Below are 24,088 nucleotides of genomic sequence, written 5' to 3' on the forward strand. Positions count from 1 at the left end.
TGTGGAATCCCACTTCTCCCTGTTGTACCCCGTTGCAGTCTTCTGCACATGGCTTGTCTATAGTAGACAAGTGTAGAGGAATCAAATGATATGCACACATCCTGAGTGAAGGAGATTTAAATCTAGGAATATGCTTGTATTAACATTTAGGGTGCAATTCTATGGGCTCTAGTCAGCGGCTAGACAGCCAGAGGATTGGTCAGTTTCTAGGAACCGACCTCGGAGCACAGATTGGCCCCATGCTCCGCGCTCAGAAGAACAGCATAGAGCAGGGAAGACGGGGTGTTTCCGGGGGCAGGCTGGGGTGGGGAGGTCGGAAGTGCCAGTACGACACTTCCTATGTGTCGTCCAGCCGCCCCTTCCCGCGCTTCAGGGTACTGCCGAAATCAGCTGTCCAGCCACAAAAGCAGGGCGGCAGGAGTGTGGAGGACATCCGCTTCTCACCACTACTCCCACCCTGCACTGGATAGACGGTTGCCCCCCGGGATCGGAGGCGACTGTCGGTCCAGCTAGGATTGCTCCCTTAATGCCTGATGTGCTATTTTTATTTAGGTTAAAACAAAGTCTTGTGACACCTTAAAGGCTAACAAATCTATTCTAGCACAAGTTTTTGTGGATACTGTCCACTTGGCTACCTAAACTGAAGTATTCCTGTAGTTATAAACCAGGAGAGATAATAAGGATGCATGGGACAAGGCTTTGTATTAGTGTGCATACAGTTTCTTCTCTGCATCATGCATGAGCTCAGACCTGAGACTAATATGAGGAGTGCTAACATTGGTATCTGTTTCCAAGCAGTAGCAAGATGATTCTACAATCTGCCTCATAAAAAAGAGGATATGTGCACACAAATGGATATAACAAATTGGTATTGCCAGGTAAAATTTCTTTCAGTACAACAACAGGATTTTTGTTACATCCAAGCTTTTTAATTTCTTGTAAGTCTTATAAAAACTTCCCTTAGTCACTGCACCCCCACAAAGGTTTTCCATTTCCATGTTGTTGTTGTTCAGTCGTTAAGTCGTGTCCAACTCTTCGTGACCCCATGGACCATAGCACGCCAGGCCTTTCTGTCCTCCACTCTCTCCCAGAGTGTGCTCAAGTTCATATTCATTGCATCAGTGATGCTATCTAGCCATCTCATCCTCTGCCATACCTTCTCCTTTTGCTTTCAATCTTTCCCAGCATCAGGGTCTTTTCCAGTGACTTTTCTGTTTGCATTAGGTGGCCAAAATATTTGAGCTTCAGCTTCAGTATCTGTCCTTTCAATGAGCACTCAGGGTTAATTTCCTTTAGGATGGATTGATTTGACCTTCTTGCAGTCCAGGGGACTCGTAAGAGTCTTCTCCAGCACCACAGTTCGAAAGCATCAATTCTTCGGCGCTCAGCCTTCCTTATAGTCCAGCTCTCACAGTCATACGTTACTACTGGGGAAACCATAGCTTTGATTAGACGGACCTTTGTCGGCAAGGTGATGTCTCTGCTTCTTACTGTGCTGTCTAGGTTTGCCATAGCTTTCCTCCCAAGCAGCAAGCGTCTTTTAATTTCATGGCTACAGTCACCATCTGCGGTGATCTTGGAGCCCAAGAAAATAAAATCTGTCACTGCTTCCAATTCTTCCCCTTCCATATGCCAGGAAGTGATGGGGCCAGATGCCATGATCTTCGTTTTTTTAATGTTGAGTTTCAGACCAGCTTTTGCACTCTCTACTTTCACCCTCAACAAGAGGCTGTTTAGATCCTCTTCACTTTCTGCCATTAGGGTGGTATCATCTGCGTATCTGAGGTTGTTGATAATTCTCCCGGCAATCTTAATTCCGACCTGTGATTCATCCAACCCGGCGTTTCTCATGATGCATATAAGTTAAATAAGCAGGGTGACAATATACAGCCTTGTCGTACTCCTTTCCCAATTTTGAACCAATTGGTTGTTCCATGTCCGGTTCTTACTGTTGCTTCTTGACCCTCATACAGGTTTCTCAGGAGACAGATAAGGTGGTCTGGTACTCCCATCTCTTTAAGAATTTGCCAGAGTTTTTTGTGATCCACACAATCAAAGGCTTTAGCATAGTCAATGAAGCAGAAATAGATGATTTTCTGGAATTCTCTTGCTTTCTCCATGATGCAGCGAATGTTGGCGATTTGATCTCGAGTTCCTCTGCCTCTTCGAAACCCAGCTTGTACTTCCGGTAGTTCTCGGTTCACATACTGCTGAAGCCTAGCTTGTAGGATTTTGAGCATAACCTTGCTGGCATGTGAAATGAGCGCAATTGTGCGGTAGTTTGAACACTCCTTGGTATTGCCCTTCTTTGGAACTGGAATATAAACTGACCTTTTCCAGTCCTGTGGCCAATGTTGAGTGTTCCAAATTTGTTGGCATATTGAGTGCAGCACTTTAACAGCATCATCTTTTAGGATCTTCCGGCGTCGTATCTTTTAGCCTTGTGATAGGTTCCATGGGGTTTTCTTGGCAGGAATACTGGAGTGGGTTGCCATTTCCTTCTCCAGTGGACCACATTTTGTCAGAACCCTCCGCCATGACCTGTCCGTCTTGGGTGGCCCTGCACGGCATAGCTTATGGCTTCACTGAGTTACGCAAGCCCCTTCGCCACAACAAGGCAGTGATCCATGAGGGGGTTCCATTTCCATCCAAACCTATAAAAGAAACCGGTTTCTCTAACACTTGGCCCAGTATGATGACAGAGTAATTCAACACCTGTGAAATGTGCTGGGACATACATTTGCCAAAGAACAAACAGATTCAGTCTCGAATGAAATGTACTTTTACTTCATTGGGTTGGAGCCTGATTCAGATAACAAATTCTGCTTTTAAGAAAACCCGATGTTTTCTAATTGAAAATAGCTTTGCCTTCATCTATCAGAATTTTTTTTTTTTATCAGACTTACCTGTTTAACATGAGTCTGGAGAAATGTTTGATAAAGCTACAAATGAGTTAGTATATTTGAAGTTAGGATGGTGTTTTGGACTTGGTGTGCTTTGTTAGAACTGTCATATATATGATGCTATACATTAAAAATAGTGATTTCTGACTCAAAAGGGCAAAAGTGTTATACTGGCAGCATCTGTCCTAAATAAAACATAACACCAGTTCTAAAATGGATTTTGTTAGAACTTATTTTGAGGAGATGTTGGCTTTCACGTGGTATTTCACAAACATATCCCAGAGAGAATGCACATACATTCATGGATTTTTATTTTTATTTTTGGATGTAGGTGAATAGATTCAAAATTCCCAGTTAAAACAAACCAACTATCTTTTCAGGGTTTAGTGGGAGAACAGAAAAGATCAAGGTAGACAACAGATAATTGTGGAGGAATTTTTACAGCTCTGTTCTCTGATTATTCTGAGAGACGACTTTATACATGGACTTCACCAGACGGTCAGCAGCAAAATCAGATTGACTACATCCTTTGTAGTCAAAGGTGGCGGACATCTATGCAGTTGGTAAAAACAAGACCTGGAGCTGATTGTAGTTCAGATCATGAACTTCTTATTGCACAATTTAGAATCAGACTAAAGAGAATAGGGAAGACCCACAGATCAGTTAGATATGAGCTATTATTATTATTATTATTATTATTATTATTATTAAATTTATTAATTGCCCATCTGGCTGGTCACCCAGCCACTCTGGGCGATGTACAACATACAATAAAACAGTTTAAAACAATAAAATTCTACAATAAAAACATTTTCTAAAATACCCTAACCCACCCCAAATGCCTGCCTGAACAACCACGTTTTTAATGCACGACGGAAGCTCATTAAAGAGGGGGCATGACGGAGTTCCCTAGGGAGGGAGTTCCACAGAGTGGGGGCCACCACAGAAAAGGCCCTCTCCCTCATCCCCACCAGTCTAGCTGTCCTGGCTGATGGGACAGAGAGAAGGCCATCCGAGGCTGATCTTGTTAAGCGGCCTGTCTGGTGCTGCTGGAGGCGCTCCTTAAGATAGGCTGGGCCGGAACCATATAGGGTTTTAAAGGTCAAAACCAACACCTTGAATTTGGCCCGGAAAACAACTGGTAACCAGTGCAACTCCTTCAGCACTGGAGTGATGTGATCTCGCCGGCGGCTGCCTTTAATCAGGCGAGCCGCCGCGTTCTGTACCAGCTGCAGTTTCCAAACTGTCTTCAAGGATAACCCCACGTAGAGTGCATTACAGTAGTCTAAACGAGAGGAGACCAGGGCAGGTACTCCCGATGGGAGCAGATGGTCGGGAAGGAAGGGGCGCAGCCGCCATATCAGATGGAGTTGATACAGCGCTGTCCGGCTCACAGCTAACACCTGAGCCTCCATGGACAGCTGGGAGTCCAAAATGACCCCCAGGCTGCGGACCTGGTCTTTCAAGGGTAGCCGTACCTCATTCAACACCAGGTCAACATCCCCCAGCCTCCTCTTGTCTCCCACCAAAAGTACCTCGGTCTTGTCAGGGTTCAGCTTCAGCTTATTCTTCCCCATCCAGCCACTCACCGTCTCCAGACATTTGGACAGGGATTCTACAGCCAACCTTGGTGAAGATTTAAATGAGAGGTAGAGCTGCGTGTCATCCGCATATTGATGACACTGCACCCCAAACCTCCTGATGATAGCTCCCAGCGGCTTCACATAGATGTTAAATAGCATCGGGGAGAGGATGGAACCCTGTGGCACCCCACAAGTAAGTGGCCACGGGTCTGAAACCTCCTCTCCCAGTGCTACCCTCTGGTACCTGCCGGAGAGGAAGGACCGGAACTACCGCAATACAGTGTCTCCAATGCCCAACCCCTCCAGGTGGTCCAGGAGGATACCGTGGTCAACGGTATCAGAAGCCGCTGAGAGGTCGAGGAGAAAAAGGAAGGAGCATTCACCCCTATCCAGAGCCCTCCTCATATCATCTACCAAGGCGACCAAGGCCGTTTCTGTCCCATGCCCAAGCCTGAAGCCCAACTGAAATGGGTCTAGATAATCAGTTTCTTCCAAGTGTGCCTTCAACTGCACTGCCACCACCCGCTCAATCACCTTGCCCAAAAATGGCAGATTTGAGGCTGGGCGAAAGTTCTTCAAAACTTGAGGATCCAAGGAGGGCTTCTTTAAGAGTGGTCTAATCACTGCCTCCTTGAGGGCTGATGGCATCACTCCCTCCTCAAGGGAGGCGTTCACCACCGCCCTGATCCCCTCACCCAGTCTCTCTCTGCAGCCCATAATGAGCCAAGATGGGCAAGGATCAAGTAAGCAGGCGGTCGGCCGTACAGATGAAAGCACCTTGTCCACTTCATCAGGAGGAAGAAGCTGGAACCGATCCCACAAAACCGGTTTGCCACAGGCCGCCTCTTGCTCACTAACTGTATCCACAGCGTGCAGAGTAACACACCTAATCTGATCAATTTAATCTGCAAAGTGCCTTGCCAAGGCCTCACAGGAGGCCTTAGAATGCTCCAGTGGTTCCGGAGCCACAGGACCGACCAGGCTCCGGACCACTTGAAACAGCCTCCTGGGACAGCACTCTGCAGACGCGATAGAGGCAGCATAATATTCCTTTTTTGCTGCCTTCACCGCCACGTGATAGGCTGAAGATACAGCTCTAGCCCGTGTCTGATCGTCTTTGGAACGAGACTTCCGCCACCGGCGCTCTAGCTGTCTCACCTCCTGTTTCAGAGCTCGTAACCGCGGATTGAACCATGGTGCAGTCCGAGCCCTGTTCAGGGGGAGAGGGCGTTTCGGAGCCACCCGATCTAATGCCCCAGTGATTGCGGCATTCCAGCCACCCACCAGGGTCTCGACCGAGTGGCCATTGGCGTGCCCCAGAGAATCCCCAAGCGCGTTCAGGAATCCATTTGGATCCATAAGACGCCTGGGGCGGACCATTTTAATGGGTCCTCCACCCCTACGGAGGGGTTGTGGAACCGAGAAGTCCAACGTCACCAGATAGTGATCTGACCATGACAAGGGGGTGGTGGATATACCCCCGACTTCCAGATCACTCCCCACTTCTCCAGATACAAACACAAGATCAAGTGCTTGACCGGCTACATGGGTGGGCCCAGTTAGAATATGGTGCAGCTCCCAGGAGGCCATGGTCTCCATGAAGTCCCGAGGTGCTCCTGTGAGGATGGCCTCCGAATGTACGTTGAAGTCCCCCAACACCAATAAGTTAGGGGACTGTACACGCACATCAGAGACCACCTCAAGCACCTCGGCCAGGGAGTCAGTCGTGCAGCGGGGTGGACGGCACACGAGCAGAATCCCCAGACTGCCCTTTGGGCCCAACCTCCAGTACATGCACTCAGCAACCTTGGTCTCCCAGAGAGGGGGTCTGGTGAAGACCAAGGACTCTCGGTAGATAACAGCCACTCCCCCTCCCCGATCCCCAGCCCTCGGCTGCTGTACATACGAAAATCCAGCTGGACACCTGGCTGCAAGGGTTGGAGCAGCAGCCTCGGCCAGCCAGGTCTCTGTAATACATGCCAGGTCTGCACCCTCATCCAGGATCATGTCATGGATGAGGGAGGTTTTCTGGGTAACAGACCTGGCATTGCAGAGCAGCAAACAAAGGCCAGAAGATGGGGTCACGCCTCCCCCAACCATCCTTTGGCTCTGGACAGGCCCAGAGCAGGGGACAGATATTACACATCTCTCCCTTGTTCCCCTTACCTGGCATGGCCTGCCCTTCACTAATATTCCTCATGAATAAGCAGTGGAGGTGAAGAATAGATTGAAGGGACTAGATTGAGTAGATAGGGTCCCGGAAGAACTATGGACAGATGTTCGCAACATTGTTCAGGAGGCGACAACAACAAACGTCCCAAAGAAAAAGAAAACCAAGAAGGCAAGATGGCTGTCTGCTGAGACACTGGAAGCAGCCGAAAAAAGAAGGAAAGCAAAAGGCAACAGTGATAGGGGGAGATATGCCCAATTAAATGCAAAATTCTAGAGGTTAGCCAGAAGAGAGAAGGAATTATTTTTAAACAAGCAATGCGTGGAAGCGGAAGAAGATAATAGAATAGGAAGGACAAGAGACCTCTTCCAGAAAATTAGAAACATCGGAGGTAAATTCCAGGCAAAAATGGGTATGATCAAAAACAAAGACAGCAAGGACCTAACAAAAGCAGAAGACATCAAGAAAAGGTGGCAAGAATATACGGAAGATCTTTATAGGAAGGATAATAATATTGGGGATAGATTTGACGGTGTGGTCAGTGAGCTAGAGCCAGACATCCTGAAGAGTGAGGTTGAATGGGCCTTAAGAAGCATTGCTAATAACAAGACAGCAGGAGATGACGGTATCCCAGCTGAACTGTTTAAAATCTTGCAAGGTGATGCTGTCAAGGTGATGCATGCCATATGCCAGCAAATGTGGAAAACACAAGAATGGCCAACAGATTGGAAAAAATCAACTTATATCCCCATACCAAAAAAGGGAAGCACCAAAGAATGTTCAAACTATCAAACAGTGGCACTTATTTCACATGCCAGTAAGGTAATGCTCAAGATCTTGCAAGGTAGACTCCAGCAATTCATGGAATGAGAATTGCCAGATGCACAAGCTGGGTTTCGAAAAGGCAGAGGAACTAGAGATCAAATTGCCAATATCCGCTGGATAATGGAGAAAGCCACGGAGTTTCAGAAAAACACCTATTTCTGTTTTATTGACTATTCTAAAGCCTTTGACTGTGTGGATCATAACAAATGGTGGCAAGTTCTTGGTGGTATGGGGATACCAAGTCATCTTGTCTGCCTCCTGAGGAATCTGTATAACGACCAAGTAGCAACAGTAAGAACAGACCACGGAACAACGGACTGGTTTAAGATTGGGAAAGGAGAACGGCAGGGTTGTATACTCTCACCCTACCTATTCAACCTGTACGCAGAACACATATGCAATGTGCTGGGCTTGATGAATCCAAGGCTGGAGTTAAAATCGCTGGAAGAAACATTAACAATCTCAGATATGCAGATGATACCACTTTGATGGCTGAAAGCGAGGAGGAGCTGAAGAACCTCATGACGAAGGTGAAAGAAGGAAGTGCAAAACTGGGTTGCAGTTAAACCTCAGAAAAACCAAGATTATGGCAACCACCTGGATTGATAACTCGCAAATAGAGGGAGAAAACGTGGAAGCAGTGACAGACTTTGTCTTTCTAGGCGCAAAGATTACTGCAGATGCTGACTGCAGCCAGGAAATCAGAAGACGTTTACTTCTTGGGAGGAGAGAATGACAAATCTTGATAAAGTAGTGAAGAGCAGAGACATCACACTGACAACAAAGGTCCACATAGTTAAAGCAATGGTATTCCCCGTAGTAACCTATGGCTGCGAGAGCTGGACCTTAAGGAAGGCTGAGCGAAGGAAGATAGATGCTTTTGAACTGTGGTGCTGGAGGAAAATTGTGAGAGTGCCTTGGACTGCAAGAAGGTCAAACCAGTCCATACTCCAGGAAATCAAGCCAGACTGCTCACTTGAGGGAATGATATTAAAGGCAAAACTGAAGTACTTTGGACACATCATGAGAAGACAGGATACCCTGGAGAAGATGCTGATGCTAGGGAAAGTGGAAGGCAAAAAGAAGAGGGGCCGACCAAGGGCAAGATGGATGGATGATATTCTGGAGGGGACGGACTCGACCTTGGGGGAGCTGGGGGTGGCGACGGCTGACAGGAAGCTCTGGTGTGGGCTGGTCCATGAAGTCACGAAGAGTCGGAAGCGACTGACTGAATAAACAACAACCACAAGCTTACAGCACAAAGAAAGAGAGTAAAGTAACTGAATGCACTTAAAATAACGAACAACAACACTATTTTATCCCAATAAGAAGTTGCCTTTTATCTCACCAAATAGTTACTATTCTTCATCAGAAGTTTCCTGACATCTTGAACAAAAACAGCAGCAATAGAACACAATGTTGAATGTTTGGGTTTAACTGCTAAATCAGAAATAATTATTACACACTATAGCAGGGATACGGAGAATTACTTTGGACATGTCCAGTAGGATTTTGGATGTTTTATCTTAACTGAATGCTTTGCCACTGGTAATGCTGTGACAAACTGGTGACCCCCTTGCTCATCACCTCTAGCCTGGGGACATGATAGCCCACCAGGCTCAGCCCAAGACTAGCAAGTTGAGCAGTGGGATCCTTTAGCTTAATCCTCACAGATCATTTCTCTTAATGCTTGAAAACTGGACTTGCCTGAGCATAATGTTTTGAGTCTGTGTATAATTGTTCTTTTCTTCTCATTTTTCAAATTCCATATATTAAAATGTATTTCTTGCCTGCATGTTTTAAATTACCTCTTTTGCAGCATTCTTACATGGAGACAGCAGTGAATATTTTAAATTATGTGTAATATTATCTAATGTGTCATAATATTTTTTCTGGTCTACGGGTTTATCTTTTCTTACATTCCCAATAGTAAGGGTGCAATCCTATGCATGTTTAGACAGAGAAAAGGCCTACAAATCCTAGCATGCCTCAGCCAGCATTGCTGGCTGGGGCATGCTAGCAGTTGTAGGCCTTTTCTCTGTCTAAACATGTATAGGTTTGCACCCTAAACTACTTTTGCATAGTGACTTAGGGAGCAATCCTATGGCTGCTCGGCAGCGGCTAGACAGCCATAGAATATCTTGTTTTCTGGGAACCAACCTCGGAGCCCGTGCTCCAATGTTCGTTCCTGGAGAACCAACCAGCTACTTTTTCCACACTGCCTCGGAGGCAGCGTGGAGCAGCCCCACGCTCCGCACTCACAAGAGGAGTGCGGAGCGGCCGAAAAGGGGCATTCCGGGGCGGGCAGGGCGGAAATGCCTGTACGACACATCCAATGTGTCATACAGCAGCCTCCTCCCAACTCAGCCCTCCCGCAGCTTGACAGCCACAATGTCTAGCCGAAAATGCAGGGCAGGAGAAACATGGAGGGAACGATCCACTCCGTGCTTCTCCTGCCCTGCAGTGGATAGGCGGTCACCTCCGAGTTTGGAGACGGCCGCCTATCTGAATAGGATTGCACCCTTAACCCTTGATTCATTATCTCCCAAGTCTGTATTTAGTATCATTTATATTCTTGTATTTTAAAGAACCGAAGTCTGATCAAGAGAATGAAAACGGAGCGCTGCTGTAATGTATATTGTTAGCAATCTTAGTTTACAAGTGACTCCACTGTTTTTCTTTTGGAAAGGCACTAAGGCGTGAATTGAAGGATAAAGAGCAAGCTATTCTAAATGCTGTAGACCAAGCACGCGTGTTTCTTGCTGATCAACCAATTGAAGGCCCTGAAGAACCAAGAAAAAACTTGCTCTCAAAGTCAGGTCAGTTTTCATCATCATCATCGTCATCCTATTTCATAAAGACAATTTTAAGGACAATTGAAGCGATAAACCCAACTTCTTAAATTAAAATAATTGTTTTGTTGAACATGTAAAATGATTGGTTTGGTAAATATTCATTGTTCTCAAAAGAATTTAATGAATTGTGCATTGTTGTATGTAATAAGTGACCACAGAATTCTTATTGGGAACTCCACACAAGCACCATTTAAATAAAATAAAGATTGTAAGGTAGCAGGACCTGGTTCTTTTAGACCATTACTACAGTTAGTGAAATGGGGCAGTTATAAGAGTGATACTGACTTGGGAATGGGGTTTCTCTGTGTTTTTGTTTTTATTATTGGTTGTCAAATTTGATATATAGAGACATATTATCCCAACTCTGTGCCTGGCAGCCTAGTCTTCCCTGCAAATCGGTGAGGGTGGTATAATTAAGAAGCTGAAAATCATATCACTCCAATGTTCACATGCAGGTTGGTGTTACACCATTAAAGAGATGTGAGAAATAAGAAAGCAATTTAAGGATTTCTCATTGCAGTACCAAATTGTCTTGCCCACGTCTTTCTATTCAAAGTGCATTACCTGGACCATTTTTTCTTTCTTACTCTCACTATTAAAGTATTACCAGCCTTATGAAAATGGGGTTTTTTGGTCCAGAAATACAATTATGCATATCAAACATAGAGGAGATTCAAGTATTAGTTCACATCTTTGTATTGCTCCTTCAAAATACCCCAAAGCTATCTGTTTTAGAGTATGTTAATATGAATAAAATCATAATATTGTGCACAGAATGGTTCATTCATGGAGCAATCCTGTGCTCCCTGGGAAGTCAGAAGAAGGGCCATAGGATGCTGTGGAACTCCTTCTCTGCCTGTAGAGATGGAGGCATGCTTCCGGATCCTCCCTAGTGCAATGGGGGAAGGTTCCACTGGTCTTGTTGTGTGGCTGGTGGTGGGGTGAGTATGTCAGGGAAGCTATGGTTGCTCATTTTCCCACCCCCATCCCTGAAACAGCCCTAAAGCTGGCACAGTAAGTTGGAATCAATGTGAAGGGAGGGAAAAAAGTTAAAAGAAAATAATAACGCTGCTACCCCCAACTTTTGCCCTGGCTTCATCAAGTGGACAAGGCTATGGATGTGGTGAAGCAATCACTACAGATTCTCTCCCGCTCCATAGGATTTCTGTGCTCCTACGGGATAAAATCCCTTATCCTATGGGATAAAATTTTTGTGTAAGTTAAAAATTAATCTTATTTCATGGGTCGCTTTTCCTGGCCTACTTTTCAATTATTCCATTAATTGGGAACATGTTGTATTGTAGGAAATTCGCTATTACATAAACCCATCTTTTAATTAATTTTTTGCAATTGTCTTCCATGCAACTTTTAGTTTTCCTAGTTTCTTTAACTATGGCTTTATATTATGGAATACCTGCTGATTAGAACAAATGAACAATTTCCCCAGGCTAGTTCTTGTCAGGCTCTTTTACTGGATCTTGTCCCCAGCTGTTTTAAACAAGTCAAGTGGATGCTATGCTGCATTAGGTAGCTTTGATGAGATGTTGCATGTATAATCTAACTTTAATCTAAATTGGGAGAATTATTATGAAAAATATTTTCCAAGTTCAAATTTGTTCAGACCATTGCATTATGAGAAGATGGTAATCAGTAATATTCATTCAGCAGTTGAGAGTATTAGGTTTGTGAGCGATGCGGTGGTAAATTGCTTCATTTAAAGACTAGCTGGATTCTGAGTAGCTAATTAACACCTGGCTTCTTCCAACTTAATCATATTTATAAAAAAAAAATTCAAATGATACAAACTCCAATTCAGAAGGCCTTGAAGCTTTAAATTGTATATCTACCTAGGAATCCATGTAAATTTCAACTTCTCTCCTCACTGCACTAATAGACGTTTGACCCTCCTTTTCTATTGTACAAACTAATTGTAGCTTCGGGAGGTAAGCCTCCATTGGTTCCAAACTTCAGGAGTTTGATTTTCATTGGACCTGGGGCAGGAAAGGATTAACTCCCTCCCCATTTCCATGCACTGCAGTCCTGATCTTGATTGTGTCATCCCATTATTTAGCGGTAAAAAATGTTAGACACCTTAAAAGCATTCACATGTTTGACAACTCACCTCGTTTCATCCTTAGATGAGGTTGGGCCATGCAGGGGGCCTCGCTGGCTGACCAACTGCAAGAGGCTGGGAAAACTGGTGCCAGCAACGATGCATCTCTGAACTGAGGGAAAGGAAGGAGCACAGCCCTCCTCTCACCCCCAGTCCCTAAGGTTGACCTTAGGCCCCCTTCCTACATTGGTGGTATAGGAGCCAGTAGAGCTTGGATCTTTTCTGTACTATCACTGCAACATGAAAAGTACACTGTCCATGTGGAGGACCCCACCCTGCAGCTGCTGACCTTTTCATACTGCCCTGGCAGAAACAGGAACCTGTCAGGATTGGGCCCAGACTCCCTGCAGACACTGTGGAATCAGAGTTGGAAGACAAAATGGGCGACGGAGCGGGGGAAGAAATTTCTGAAGGAGCTCAAAGAGCCCAAGGAAACAGAGGCCAGGAAGAATCTTCTCAAGGGCAAACTGATCAGAGCAAAACACCAACATCACTTCTCCTTCTGTGGGAACCCAGCAATAAACAGAGGAGGAGGGCGAGCGTAGCAGATGCATGGATCAGACATAGACTGAGAGGGCGGAGCAAATGAAGGAATTAAGGGAGTCTACCAGATTGGTCCATCACTGAAGGTCTTTAGGGGAAAGTCCTCCCTGAGGGCGGGGCTAAGAAAGGCCTTCAAATTCTGTGCTGTTGCAATTCTAACATTATTCTACAACTTTCTATTCTTCAGTAGTGCATCTCTCAAGGAGACCTTTAACTAAGCTAGTTAGGGTTGTGGCAGCTTAGTCAAGGAACTTAGCTTCAGATTGTCAGAACCTGGGCGAGACTGTAATCTGAACTGCTAATAAACTGACTGTTTCACATAAGAAAGCCTATTGACTTGAAGATGGAGTTTTTTGTTTGAGGACCTATGTGCTGAGAGGCCTCATGTCTTAAAAAACCACAGCATAGGCTCCTCTCACCTGGCCCAGAACCTTGTCACTCTAGCAAGGAACTTTAGCTCCTGCACCACCAGCATAATGCAAGATGGGAGAGAAGAGGGAAAGGATTGCAAATAAAGGGTTTGATCCAGAGATGCACTAGCCAGAAATTTTGGCAGTGGAGGTTTTTGTTTGTTCATTACATTTATATCCCAAATTTCCTCCAAGAAGCCCATCGATTCTCCTTCTTTCCATTTCATCCTCACAACTACTCTGTGAGGCAGGTTAGGCTGAGAGCCAGTGACCCGGTTCGCATAAACAACCCACACTTAACAAATCGTGGGTTGTTTGTGAGCATGTGGGCGTGAGTGAGCATGCTGGCACTCACCCGCTTCTGCTTTGCTAAACAAGCCAGGAACAGGGCATTTCAATTCTCATCTCATTTCAATTTTATTATCACTTTTACATTCTATATAAAGCAGAAAGTGTCAATTCTAATTAATTTCAAATTGATCTTTAGATGAAGCTTATAGTTAGGGTTAGAGTTTCATACCCATGAACCATTAGCTTTTCTGTTGCTAGTAGTTTAACAGTGCACTGTGTGAAGAAATGCTTTCTTTTATTTGTCATGAACCTCCATCCACTCATCTTCAGGGGATGACTCTGGGTTCTAGTATTATATGAGAGGGAGAAAAACATCTCCCTATCCACTTCCCCATGCTATGCATAATTTTATACACCTCTGACATGCCTGACCTTTCTCTCCTTTTTTGTAAGGTAAACACCCCCAAATGTAACCTTTAACAGCCCTAAACATTCCCCTTTCTTTACACTCAGAGAGGTGAGTGTGCTCCTCAATATCTATACATTTTCAAGACTTGGCTGGTATGTGTATATATGCATCTTGCTTGCAAATGAAGAACTAGTAAGACAGAGAAAGAGATGGGGGAGGTGGCAGAATGGATTATTTTATAACCAAGCTGGTGAATACTGGTGAAATCCCCCTGGTAATATCAAGTAATTATGCAGTAGCAAAGGTGATTTTGATAGATATGTCACTCTAAATTAAGCATTCACCATCTGTTCTGCCCTTTAATTACAAATGAAAAAGTGCAATAAATCAAAGGTGAATCATAAAAGAAATATTTGTTACAAGTGATTTGCATGCATGCATGCACTTTATTTATGTTAGACAACATCTGGCATGGTTGCTTATTGCAGATTTAAAAAACAGAGGTCGAAGCCCCCATGAAGCAGCATTTGTTTTTGCACATACTCCCTCCAAAGGCTGCTTTAGAAGGTTTAAAACGGAAGTTTATTGTGGATGGTGACCAAGGTATACAAGCATAAGACATCATCCTATGATAATCTTATAGCCCTCATTAAACTGTATTTGTTACTCTGGAACTGCTCATAGTCATGTCATTTACATTCTATAGGTAAATACTTAGAAGGCCTGATGAACTGAGAAAAAATTTACCAGGGTGAAGGGATACTAAATACACTCACTTTCTGTAGCAAAGCCAACATGAAAACATCACATAATTATGTTCAAAGGAAACAAAGCTAATGAGAAGTAACAGCTAATTAAGCCTCTTAAGACTTGTCTGTTACTACTTTTTACTCGTTGTTACCCAGCAGGTGTCAACAGAGCATATCTACCTTTGCAGGACTTCCATTTGGCGCTCTTGGAAGAATAAGTGATTTTGCTCCTTTAGGACTTTCTCAGGTTACATATTTTATAAGAGTGCTTATATGTATATAATCTCTCATACACACACATGCACACACACACGGTGCCTCATGCCATAGCTGCTACTTGCAAAGGCAAGCAGCGTAAAGAGCAGGTACAAGGTGCTTGCATTAAAATGCCACAACTTTATGGAAGAGGCTGACAGGAAGGCCAGTGCAAACGGTATCTGGCTTACTTAGCTAAACCTTTACTTCCCAACTCTGATTATCCCGGTGGATCTACCTAGCCAGCCACATCAGCCATTGTTAAGCCCAGCCTTCAATTCTATTAATGCTTACATGTTGCCTTGCCTTTTTTTCTCCTCCCCTCCTTTTGTAATAGTTAGCACTAAAAATACTTTCCCCCAAACTAGATTGGTAGTTTGGTGGAAACTCAAGGCTTAGTAAACTTTGTTTAACTTTGTTTACAATAAAGTTGAAACTGAAATAGATAGATAGATAGATAGATAGATAGATAGATAGATGAGATCCTTGTGACAGGAAGTTCACTTAACATGTTTTCTTCTTCAGCAATTAAATGGATTGATGAACAGAGAGCTTTTCATATTTTCTGAGCAGCTGTTGAAGTGGAGATAATGTAATAAGTCCTGTGTATAAAAGAGATGAACTTCTTACCACATAAAGAGCAAAACAGCAACAATCAGCGTACGGTGTTTTTTTGCCACAGTACAAAGAAGCTGTGTGTTACCATGCCAGCTTGTGATGAAAAGTTGCTCTAAAGAAAACTGTCACCACTAACAAATACCTTACATGCAGCCACTGTAACTATAAATGTGGTCTCAGCTTTTCTGGAATTAATAGGTTACTCATTAAACATGTTGGAACATCAGAATGGAAGACATATTTATATCCATACAACTCCCCTGTTAAAACAGCTTCACTGGCTCCCAGTCTGTTTCCGGGCACAATTCAAAGTGCTGGCCATGTCCTATAATGCCCTATACGGCTCAGGTCCAGGTTATCTGGAAGACCGTATTCTCCCTTATGAGCCTACTCGTGCCCTGAGATCGTCAGGGGAAGCCCTTCTCGCCATCCCGCCATCATCACAGTCACGCCTGGTGGGAATGCAGGAGAGGGCCTTCTTGGTGGCTGCCCCAAGGCTCTGGAACTCCCTTCCCAGGGAGGTGAGAGTGGCACCCTCCTTGATATGTTTTCGCAAGCATGCAAAAACGTTTTTGTTCCAGTAGGTCTTTGGGGATAACTAGTCTGGACCTGGGAAAATGCGATGTATGGATACCATTTTTGTTGTTCTGGTTGTCTTTTAATGTTTTAATATCTTTACAATTTTAATACTGATGATTTAATTATATTTTTAACTTTTATACAGTTGTATTTCTATTTCTATTTATAGGTTTTAGTTGTAGCAGTTTTAACGTTGTAAGGCCGCCTTGAGTCCCAGTATTGGGAAAAAGGCGGGATATAAATAAATATAAATATAATAATAATAACAACAACAACAGCAACTTGTTGGAACATTAGAATGGAAGACATATTTATATCCGAGGTACGGTTGTATCATAAGTGAATATATTTCAAGGAACTTTATAGCTAATAAAAGTACATGTGTCTGGCTTCAATTTTGTAGTAAATGTCAGTAGGGCTCTTTTCTAAAATTAAAATGAAGACACACTCAGACCATGAATGCAGCCATTATAAAAGTACAGTCACCATTACACGGCAACACTGGATTAGAGCTGTCCTTCAAATGACTTCTAACAATCCAAAGAATTCTGCTTTTAATTACTATAGAAACCTAAATGGATATGAAACTTCATGCCAGGGACCAAATCCACACCTACTCTTCCTTTTCCATCGTGCCCCTTGCAATACTCGCTTGGCACTTCCTTTTGACTGGGCCCAGGCCCCAGCCCCAGCCCCATCTTCTCAACCCTCATCCAAAGCAGCAGTTTCATATGTTGTTTACCTTGTAAAGCCTTTATTTTTATAATAAGAATCTAAGAAGAACCCAGTGGATCAGGCCAAAGGCCTGTCGAGTCCAGCATCCTGTTTCCCATGGTGGCAAACCAGATACCTTTGAGAAGGCCAGAAGTGGGACATAAAGGCATTGTTACTTTCTCCCATTGCTGCCCCCCAGTTAAGTGGGATTCAGTAGTGTGCTATCATTGAATGTCCAGGTTGCATCCTGACGAGTAGCCATTGATAAAACCTGGCCTTCATGAATTTGTCTAATCCCCTTCTAAAGCTGACTAAGCTAGTGATCATCACCACATATAACTTTATATAGAAATGACTTGATTTATTTTCTGAGCCAATCTGAGGCTCAGAAATAACCTCATGCTTCACACAAGCAGTCCCCGCTCCCCCAAATATCTTACTGTTTTTAAGTGCAGCCCCAGGAAAAATTGCTGCTAGGGGGTAAAAGCCCCCTCTTCTATACCTGATCCACCGCAGGACTGGGCTTTTGCCCTCCAGTCTGAATTTTCTCAGGGCAGCAGCCCCCTATTAATGTAATAAAGATCTCCCATCCTTCATCTTACCTTTGAAGAGCTGCCCCTAGGACTTGGGACAGGGAGTGGAGTGGGACAGAAGCCCATCCCCTATGGCAGACCCATGGGCTGAGAGTGTCCCACGTGGGGGTGGACTTTAGACCCCCAGCACTAGTTTTCCCTGGGGTAGCTCTTCTAAGGAGGAGTAAGCCAGAAATTCTTCTCTGATTTTAAGCCAAGGCACACAAAAAATCATCTGTTTTTGAGGAAAGTATTACGGAGTCCCCAAAGCCGAGCCTGAGCCCAGAAAACCTCACTAGCCTCTCTGGTATTTATAGAATATTTTTCTCACTCATGGAGTAATACTTCTAATTTCTTTATTATGGGAGTTAATATCACAGGTAGTATTTCTATCCTGTCACTTTAACATACTTTTGCCATTAGTGCTATTCTTTTCCCACTGCTGTTATATGAACATCTTTTTCTATTAACCATCATGTTGTTCTCATTGCTACAATAACATAAGGCACTATTTGTCAGGCCCTCAAATATCCCCCTTCCCTTCAGTCCAGCTCACTGGAGTACTGAAGTAGTGGAGTTGTAATTTGGTATTTGTCACTGTTTGAACACTGTTTTTGTTTTTTTTTCTGAAAAGGTCTTCAACATTTTTCCTCATTAACTTGATCATGTCTTGAGAACCACCTCAGAGCACACTGTGTGTTTCAGGATGGAGGGGAGTTGCAGACCACAGCTTAGTAATCACAGGCAACAGGTGTATTGTTAAGAAAGGCTTGTGAGGAGTAATACATCTTTTCAATTTCACATGAAAACTTACTTTTTTTCGAAAGTGCCATAATACTGACATTGAATTGTTTTCCATTACAGAGCTGAGCCCTGACGAAAAAGCACAGAAGATTGCCAGAGCTATGCGTAAGCAGTCTGCAGAAGTGAAAGAGAAGTGGGAAAGCCTCAATACCTGTGCCAGTGGTTGGCAGAAGCAAGTGGACAAAGCGCTAGAGAAACTGAAGGACTTGCAGTGTTCTATGGATGACCTAGATGCTGACTTGAGAGAGGCGGAGAATGTGCGAAACAATTTGAAACCTGTTGGAGATATACTGATTGACTCATTGCAGGATCACACTGATAAAACAACAGTAAGCACAAATCTCCTTTCAAACGTAATGCATGTGGAACTAATGCCTATGTGAAATTTAAACCCTAACAATGGAATCTGTTTGCACAATTATACTCACATGGCCATAATCTGTGCCAGTGCCCTGGTATTCTTCTTCAGGCTTCTAGGATGATTCAGAGATTTCAGGGCCAACTTGCTGAAGGTTCCTGCGGTCAGACATAACACAGGAACTTTAAATGTATTATGCGTAACGTGGCTTATTCATAAAAATATATTTTATATTTTATATAAAATGTAGTTGTATGGTATTTTAAATGGTAAAGTATAATTTAATCAGACAATAATTACTAATTTATTAACTGCATTTACTTGTAAATGTTTTTAATTTTAATGATAATTTTATGAGCAAACTGAGTTATACATGATACATTTTATATTCCTAAAATCACAAAGTGACTTTAGGAGTGTAGAGAATGCTAAAAAAAATTACACATTTCCCCCGAAATGTGTTTCCTCACACCCCCATCCTGGGAAAAACCATCCCACCCCCATGGCTTCAAAATTTCTAGAAATTTTATATCTCTAGCCCCACCTAAGCTTGATCTTGCAGGGTTTTTTTTAAGATGGTGAAAATGTTCTTTAGGCAGGTCTTTGTGGGATATCATGATTTTTGCAACACCAGATTGTCATTTTATTATTTTAATTGGATTGCTGTAATTTTAAAATTTTTGTTTTTGGCCTCATTTCCTTTTGAAAGGAAATGTAGAACATAAGTGGAATTATAATCTTTCAAACCCAGAAAATCCTTGTGGTTACCTTGCCATGAAGCAAAATAAATCTGCTCATGTTAATATCTTTGAACTCCCAATATGTTCCACTATGCAAGTATAGGCTTTCATATATCATAGTGCTGCAAGTCTAGAAATCCTAGACTATGAAATACCTAAGGCAGAGAATCTAAGGAAATATAGCTCTGAAGTCGGTGGGTATTAGTACTGGACCTAGAGGCTTATTGTCTGCCTGTTCATGGATCACCTGAAAAATAATAAATTGGACTGTTTTAGGGTAATGTAGCATTACATACAAACACATAACACCCTCCCCACTTTTCATTCCTGCTTTCAAATAAAGATTAAGCTAAATTTAATGGAACTTGATTTATATCCCCACAGAATGTGATCAAACTTGATTTATATCTTCACTGTTGTTGATTTAAGCGTGATATATCCACCCTTTCCCCTTTCTCATTTTAATATAAATACAAACTAATGCTTTTGCAAACTGTTGGGAGTACCTCTTTCTGCTTTTAAGAGGTAATTTCTCATATCTTAATGACATTTGTATAAAGGAAGGTAAAGAGAACCATATTATGTTTTGTGTGAAAAATAGGAGCATCTGTTGAGGATTACGTTGGACGATTAGAAATCTCAAAACAAAAATTAACATTGAGATTGTTGTTGTTGTTTATTCGGTCAGTCGCTTCTGACTCTTTGTGACTTCATGGACCAGCCCATGCTAGAGCTTCCTGTCGGCCATCGCCACCCCCAGCTCCCCCAAGGTCGAGTCCGTCACCTCCAGAATATCATCCATCCACCTTGCCCTTGTTACTACGGGGAATACCATTGCTTTAATACCATTGCTACGGGGAATACCATTGCTTTAACTATGCGGACCTTTGTTGTCAGTGTGATGTCTCTGCTCTTCACTATTTTATCAAGATTTGTCATTCTCTCCTCCCAAGAAGTAAACGTCTTCTGATTTCCTGGCTGCAGTCAGCATCTGCAGTAATCTTTGCACCTAGAAAGACAAAGTCTGTCACTGCCTCCACGTTTTCTCCCTCTATTTGCCAGTTATCAATCAAGCTGGTTGCCTGTCAGGGTGGAAACTGAGCCGATGGAACCCCAGAGCAGTTCTGATTCTGAGGAGGATCAGCAATCCGTGGGAGAGGAGCCAGCTCATCCCTCACAGGCACAGCAGCTGGCAGAGATTCCTCCTGCCGGCATTCCTGAGATAGACAGTGACCCTGGCAGTGAGCAAGTGCGGGAGGGGAGCTTGCTGGATGCTCGACGCAGATGCAAAGAGCGACGAGCGATGGAGGGTGCAGAAAGGAGGCGTAGTGCCCGTTTGGCGTGCAAGCAACGGCGGCCTCCCATGGACCCAAGGGAAAGAGGGAGGATCTCTCCCTAGCCCATAAGTTCAGGATCTTCAAGTGACTCTCCTTCAAACGGGGATCAACTGACTACTCAGCGCAATGGCCACTCTGCTGTTCCTTGCTTAGTCCCTGGTGATTAGCATCTGAAAGAGTCATTAAGTTGTAAAAGGATTAAAGCCTTGAAAAGAAACCTTCCATCTGTGTCTTGAGTTGGCTATTGGAGTCTACTGAAAGAGGCCGCCAGGGCGCTCCTGACATTGCCATAATCTTGTTTTTTTTTGAGGTTGAACTGCAACCCAGCTTTTGCACTTCCTTCTTTCACCTTCGTCATGAGGTTCTTCAGCTCCTCCTCGCTTTCAGCCCATCTAAGTGGCATTATCTGCATATCTGAGATTGTTAATGTTTCTTCCAGCGATTTTAACTCCAGCCTTGGATTCATCAAGCCCAGCACATCGCATATGTGTTCTGCGTACAGGTTGAATAGGTAGGGTGAGAGTATACAACCCTGCCGTTCTCCTTTCCCAATCTTAAACCAGTCCGTTGCTCTGTGGTCTGTTCTTACCGTTGCTACTTGGTCATTATACAGATTCCTCAGGAGGCAGACAAGATGACTTGGTATCCCCAAACCACCAAGAACTTGCCACAGTTTGTTATGATCCACACAGTCAAAGGCTTTAGAATAGTCATTAAAACAGAAATAGGTGTTTTTCTGAAACTCCCTGGCTTTCTCCATTATCCAGCGGATATTGGCAATTTGGTCTCTAGTTCCTCTGCCTTTTTGAAACCCAGCTTGTGCATCTGGCAATTCTCATTCCATGAATTGCTGGAGTCTACTTTGCAAGATCTTGAGCATTACCTTACTGGCATGTGAAATAAGTGCCACTGTTCGATAGTTTGAACATTCTTTGGTGCTTCCCTTTTTTGGTATGGGGATATAAGTTGATTTTTTCCAATCTGTTGGCCATTCTTGTGTTTTCCACATTTGCTGGCATATGGCATGCATCACCTTGACAGCATCACCTTGCAAGATTTTAAACAGTTCAGCTGGGATACCGTCATCTCCTGCTGTCTTGTTATTAGCAATGCTTCTTAAGGCTCATTTAACCTCACTCTTCAGGATGTCTGGCTCTAGCTCACTGACCACACCGTCAAATCTATCCCCGATATTATTATCCCTCCTATACAGATCTTCCATATATTCTTGCTACCTTTTCTTGATCTCTTCTGCTTCTGTTAGGTCCTTGCTGTCTTTGTTTTTGATCATACCCATTTTTGCCTGGAATTTACCTCCGATGTTTCTAATTTTCTGGAAGAGGTCTCTTGTCCTTCCTATTCTATTATCTTCTTCCGCTTCCACGCATTGCTTGTTTAAAAATAATTCCTTCTCTCTTCTGGCTAACCTCTAGAATTTTGCATTTAATTGGGCATATCTCCCCCTGTCACTATTGCCTTTTGCTTTCCTTCTTTCTTGGGCTGCTTCAAGTGTCTCAGCAGACAGCCATCTTGCCTTCTTGGTTTTCTTTTTCTTTGGGACGTTTGTTGTTGCCGCCTCCTGAACAACATTGTGAACTTCTGTCCATAGTTCTTCCGGGACCCTGTCTACTCAATCTAGTCCCTTCAATCTATTCTTCACCTCCACTGCATATTCATGAGGAATATCAGTGAGCTCATATCTAACTGATCTGTGGGTCTTCCCTATTCTCTTTAGTCTGATTCTAAATTGTGCAGTAAGAAGTTCGTGATCTGAACTACAATCAGCTCCAGGTCTTGTTTTTACCAACTGCATAGATGTCCGCCACCTTTGGCTACAAAGGATGTAGTCAATCTGATTTCGGTGTCGACCATCTGGTGAAGTCCATGTATAAAGTTGTCTCTTAGGTTGTTGGAAGAGAGTGTTTGTTATGCACAGTGAGTTGTCTTGGCAAAATTCTATCAGCCTATGGCCCACTTCATTTTGTTTTCCCAGACCATGCTTGCCTGTAGTTCCAGGTGTCGTTTGACTACCCACCTTAACATTCCAGTCTCCTGTAATGAAAATAACATCTTTTTTTTGGCGTACTATCCAGTAGGTGCTGCAGATCCTCATAGAACTGATCTACTTCTGCTTCTTCAGCATCTGTGGTTGGGGCATATATTTGGATCACTGTGATGTTAAATGGCTTACCCTGAATTTGAATTGAGATCTTTCTGTCATTTTTTGGATTGTATCCAAGCACTGCTTTATCCACTTTATTATTAATTATTAGTTATGAAGGCTACACATTGAGATTGACTGACCAGTAATTCTTGGTGGAATTAGTGGTGAAAAGTTGGAAAATTCTGCTGATTATCTGGAAGCACCAAGTGCTGTTGAGCAAACTTTTTCTCCTAATTTTCATGGTTTTTTGAGACAATCTGCAGTTCACCAAGTGAAGATGGACCCTAAATAAATTGAAATGCAGTGAATTCTAACACTCCTTGGTGAATCTCAAGAATTGTTAAGTGTCTTTATCTCATTTTCTTCCTAACTTCTATGGCTCTTTGTTTTCTGGTAAACCTCTGAAATTTCAGACGTCCCCCATCCCCCCACCCCCATGGTAAGCATTACTAGCAAAATCATGGCTTTGTATTTACTGTAACACAGACACCATTAAGGGGAGACCAGTGGGTAGAAACGTCCACACAGAGAGAATGAATGAGGGCACTTGTGTGTGCTGTGTACACATTTTGACCTATTCTTGTTGAGAGTAGGTGTTTATTTACTGTTCTAGGCATTTAGAGAAGAAATTGCACCTATCAACTTGAAAGTTAAAGCTGTCAATGATTTATCCAGCCAACTTTCTCCACTTGACCTTCATCCATCCTTAAAGATATCACGACAGCTAGATGATCTCAATATGCGCTGGAAACTTTTACAGGTATCCTGTTTGCCTCTTCAGTGGATTAGGAGTTAAGGAGCATGTCCATCTGATTCTTCTTTTGTGTTGCAATGCAGATTATTCCTTAACTGCTTTATTATTTAGTTATGTATAGCATTTATACCCTACCCTTCATCTGGAAAGGCTCTCAGAGCAGCATATAGACCATTAAAAAAAAAAAAAAGACCGTCCTTGCCCTCAGGCTTACCATCTGAAAAGATACCATGACAAAGGAAAAAGGAACGGGGAGGGAGAAGGAAAACAAGAAAACTTATTCACCAATTCTTAATGTTATAAATATCTTATAATGACCAGCTGAAATATAGATGTAATGCT

The 24,088-nt window shown here is 43.3% G+C and overlaps 1 protein-coding gene across 11 annotated transcripts in view; it reads left to right on the top strand.

The window, feature by feature from the left end:
- The window catches only part of UTRN (utrophin), a 507,208-nt gene that overhangs the window by 365,662 nt on the left and 117,458 nt on the right, over window positions 1-24,088 (top strand). For 8 of the 11 annotated variants that reach the window (XM_084827754.1, XM_084827752.1, XM_084827761.1 and 5 more), the window contains 3 exons: window positions 10,171-10,300; window positions 18,454-18,722; window positions 23,606-23,752. In XM_084827754.1, the coding sequence (XP_084683880.1) occupies window positions 10,171-10,300; window positions 18,454-18,722; window positions 23,606-23,752 (546 nt within the window). The remainder of the gene's footprint in view (window positions 1-10,170; window positions 10,301-18,453; window positions 18,723-23,605; window positions 23,753-24,088) is intronic. The other 3 variants (XM_084827759.1, XM_084827760.1, XM_084827762.1) reach the window with 1 other exon arrangement.

This window comes from Heloderma suspectum, chromosome 1, assembly GCF_057233095.1.
Source record: "Heloderma suspectum isolate Gila_16-S chromosome 1, 16-S_ref, whole genome shotgun sequence".
Classification (NCBI taxonomy): domain Eukaryota; kingdom Metazoa; phylum Chordata; class Lepidosauria; order Squamata; family Helodermatidae; genus Heloderma; species Heloderma suspectum.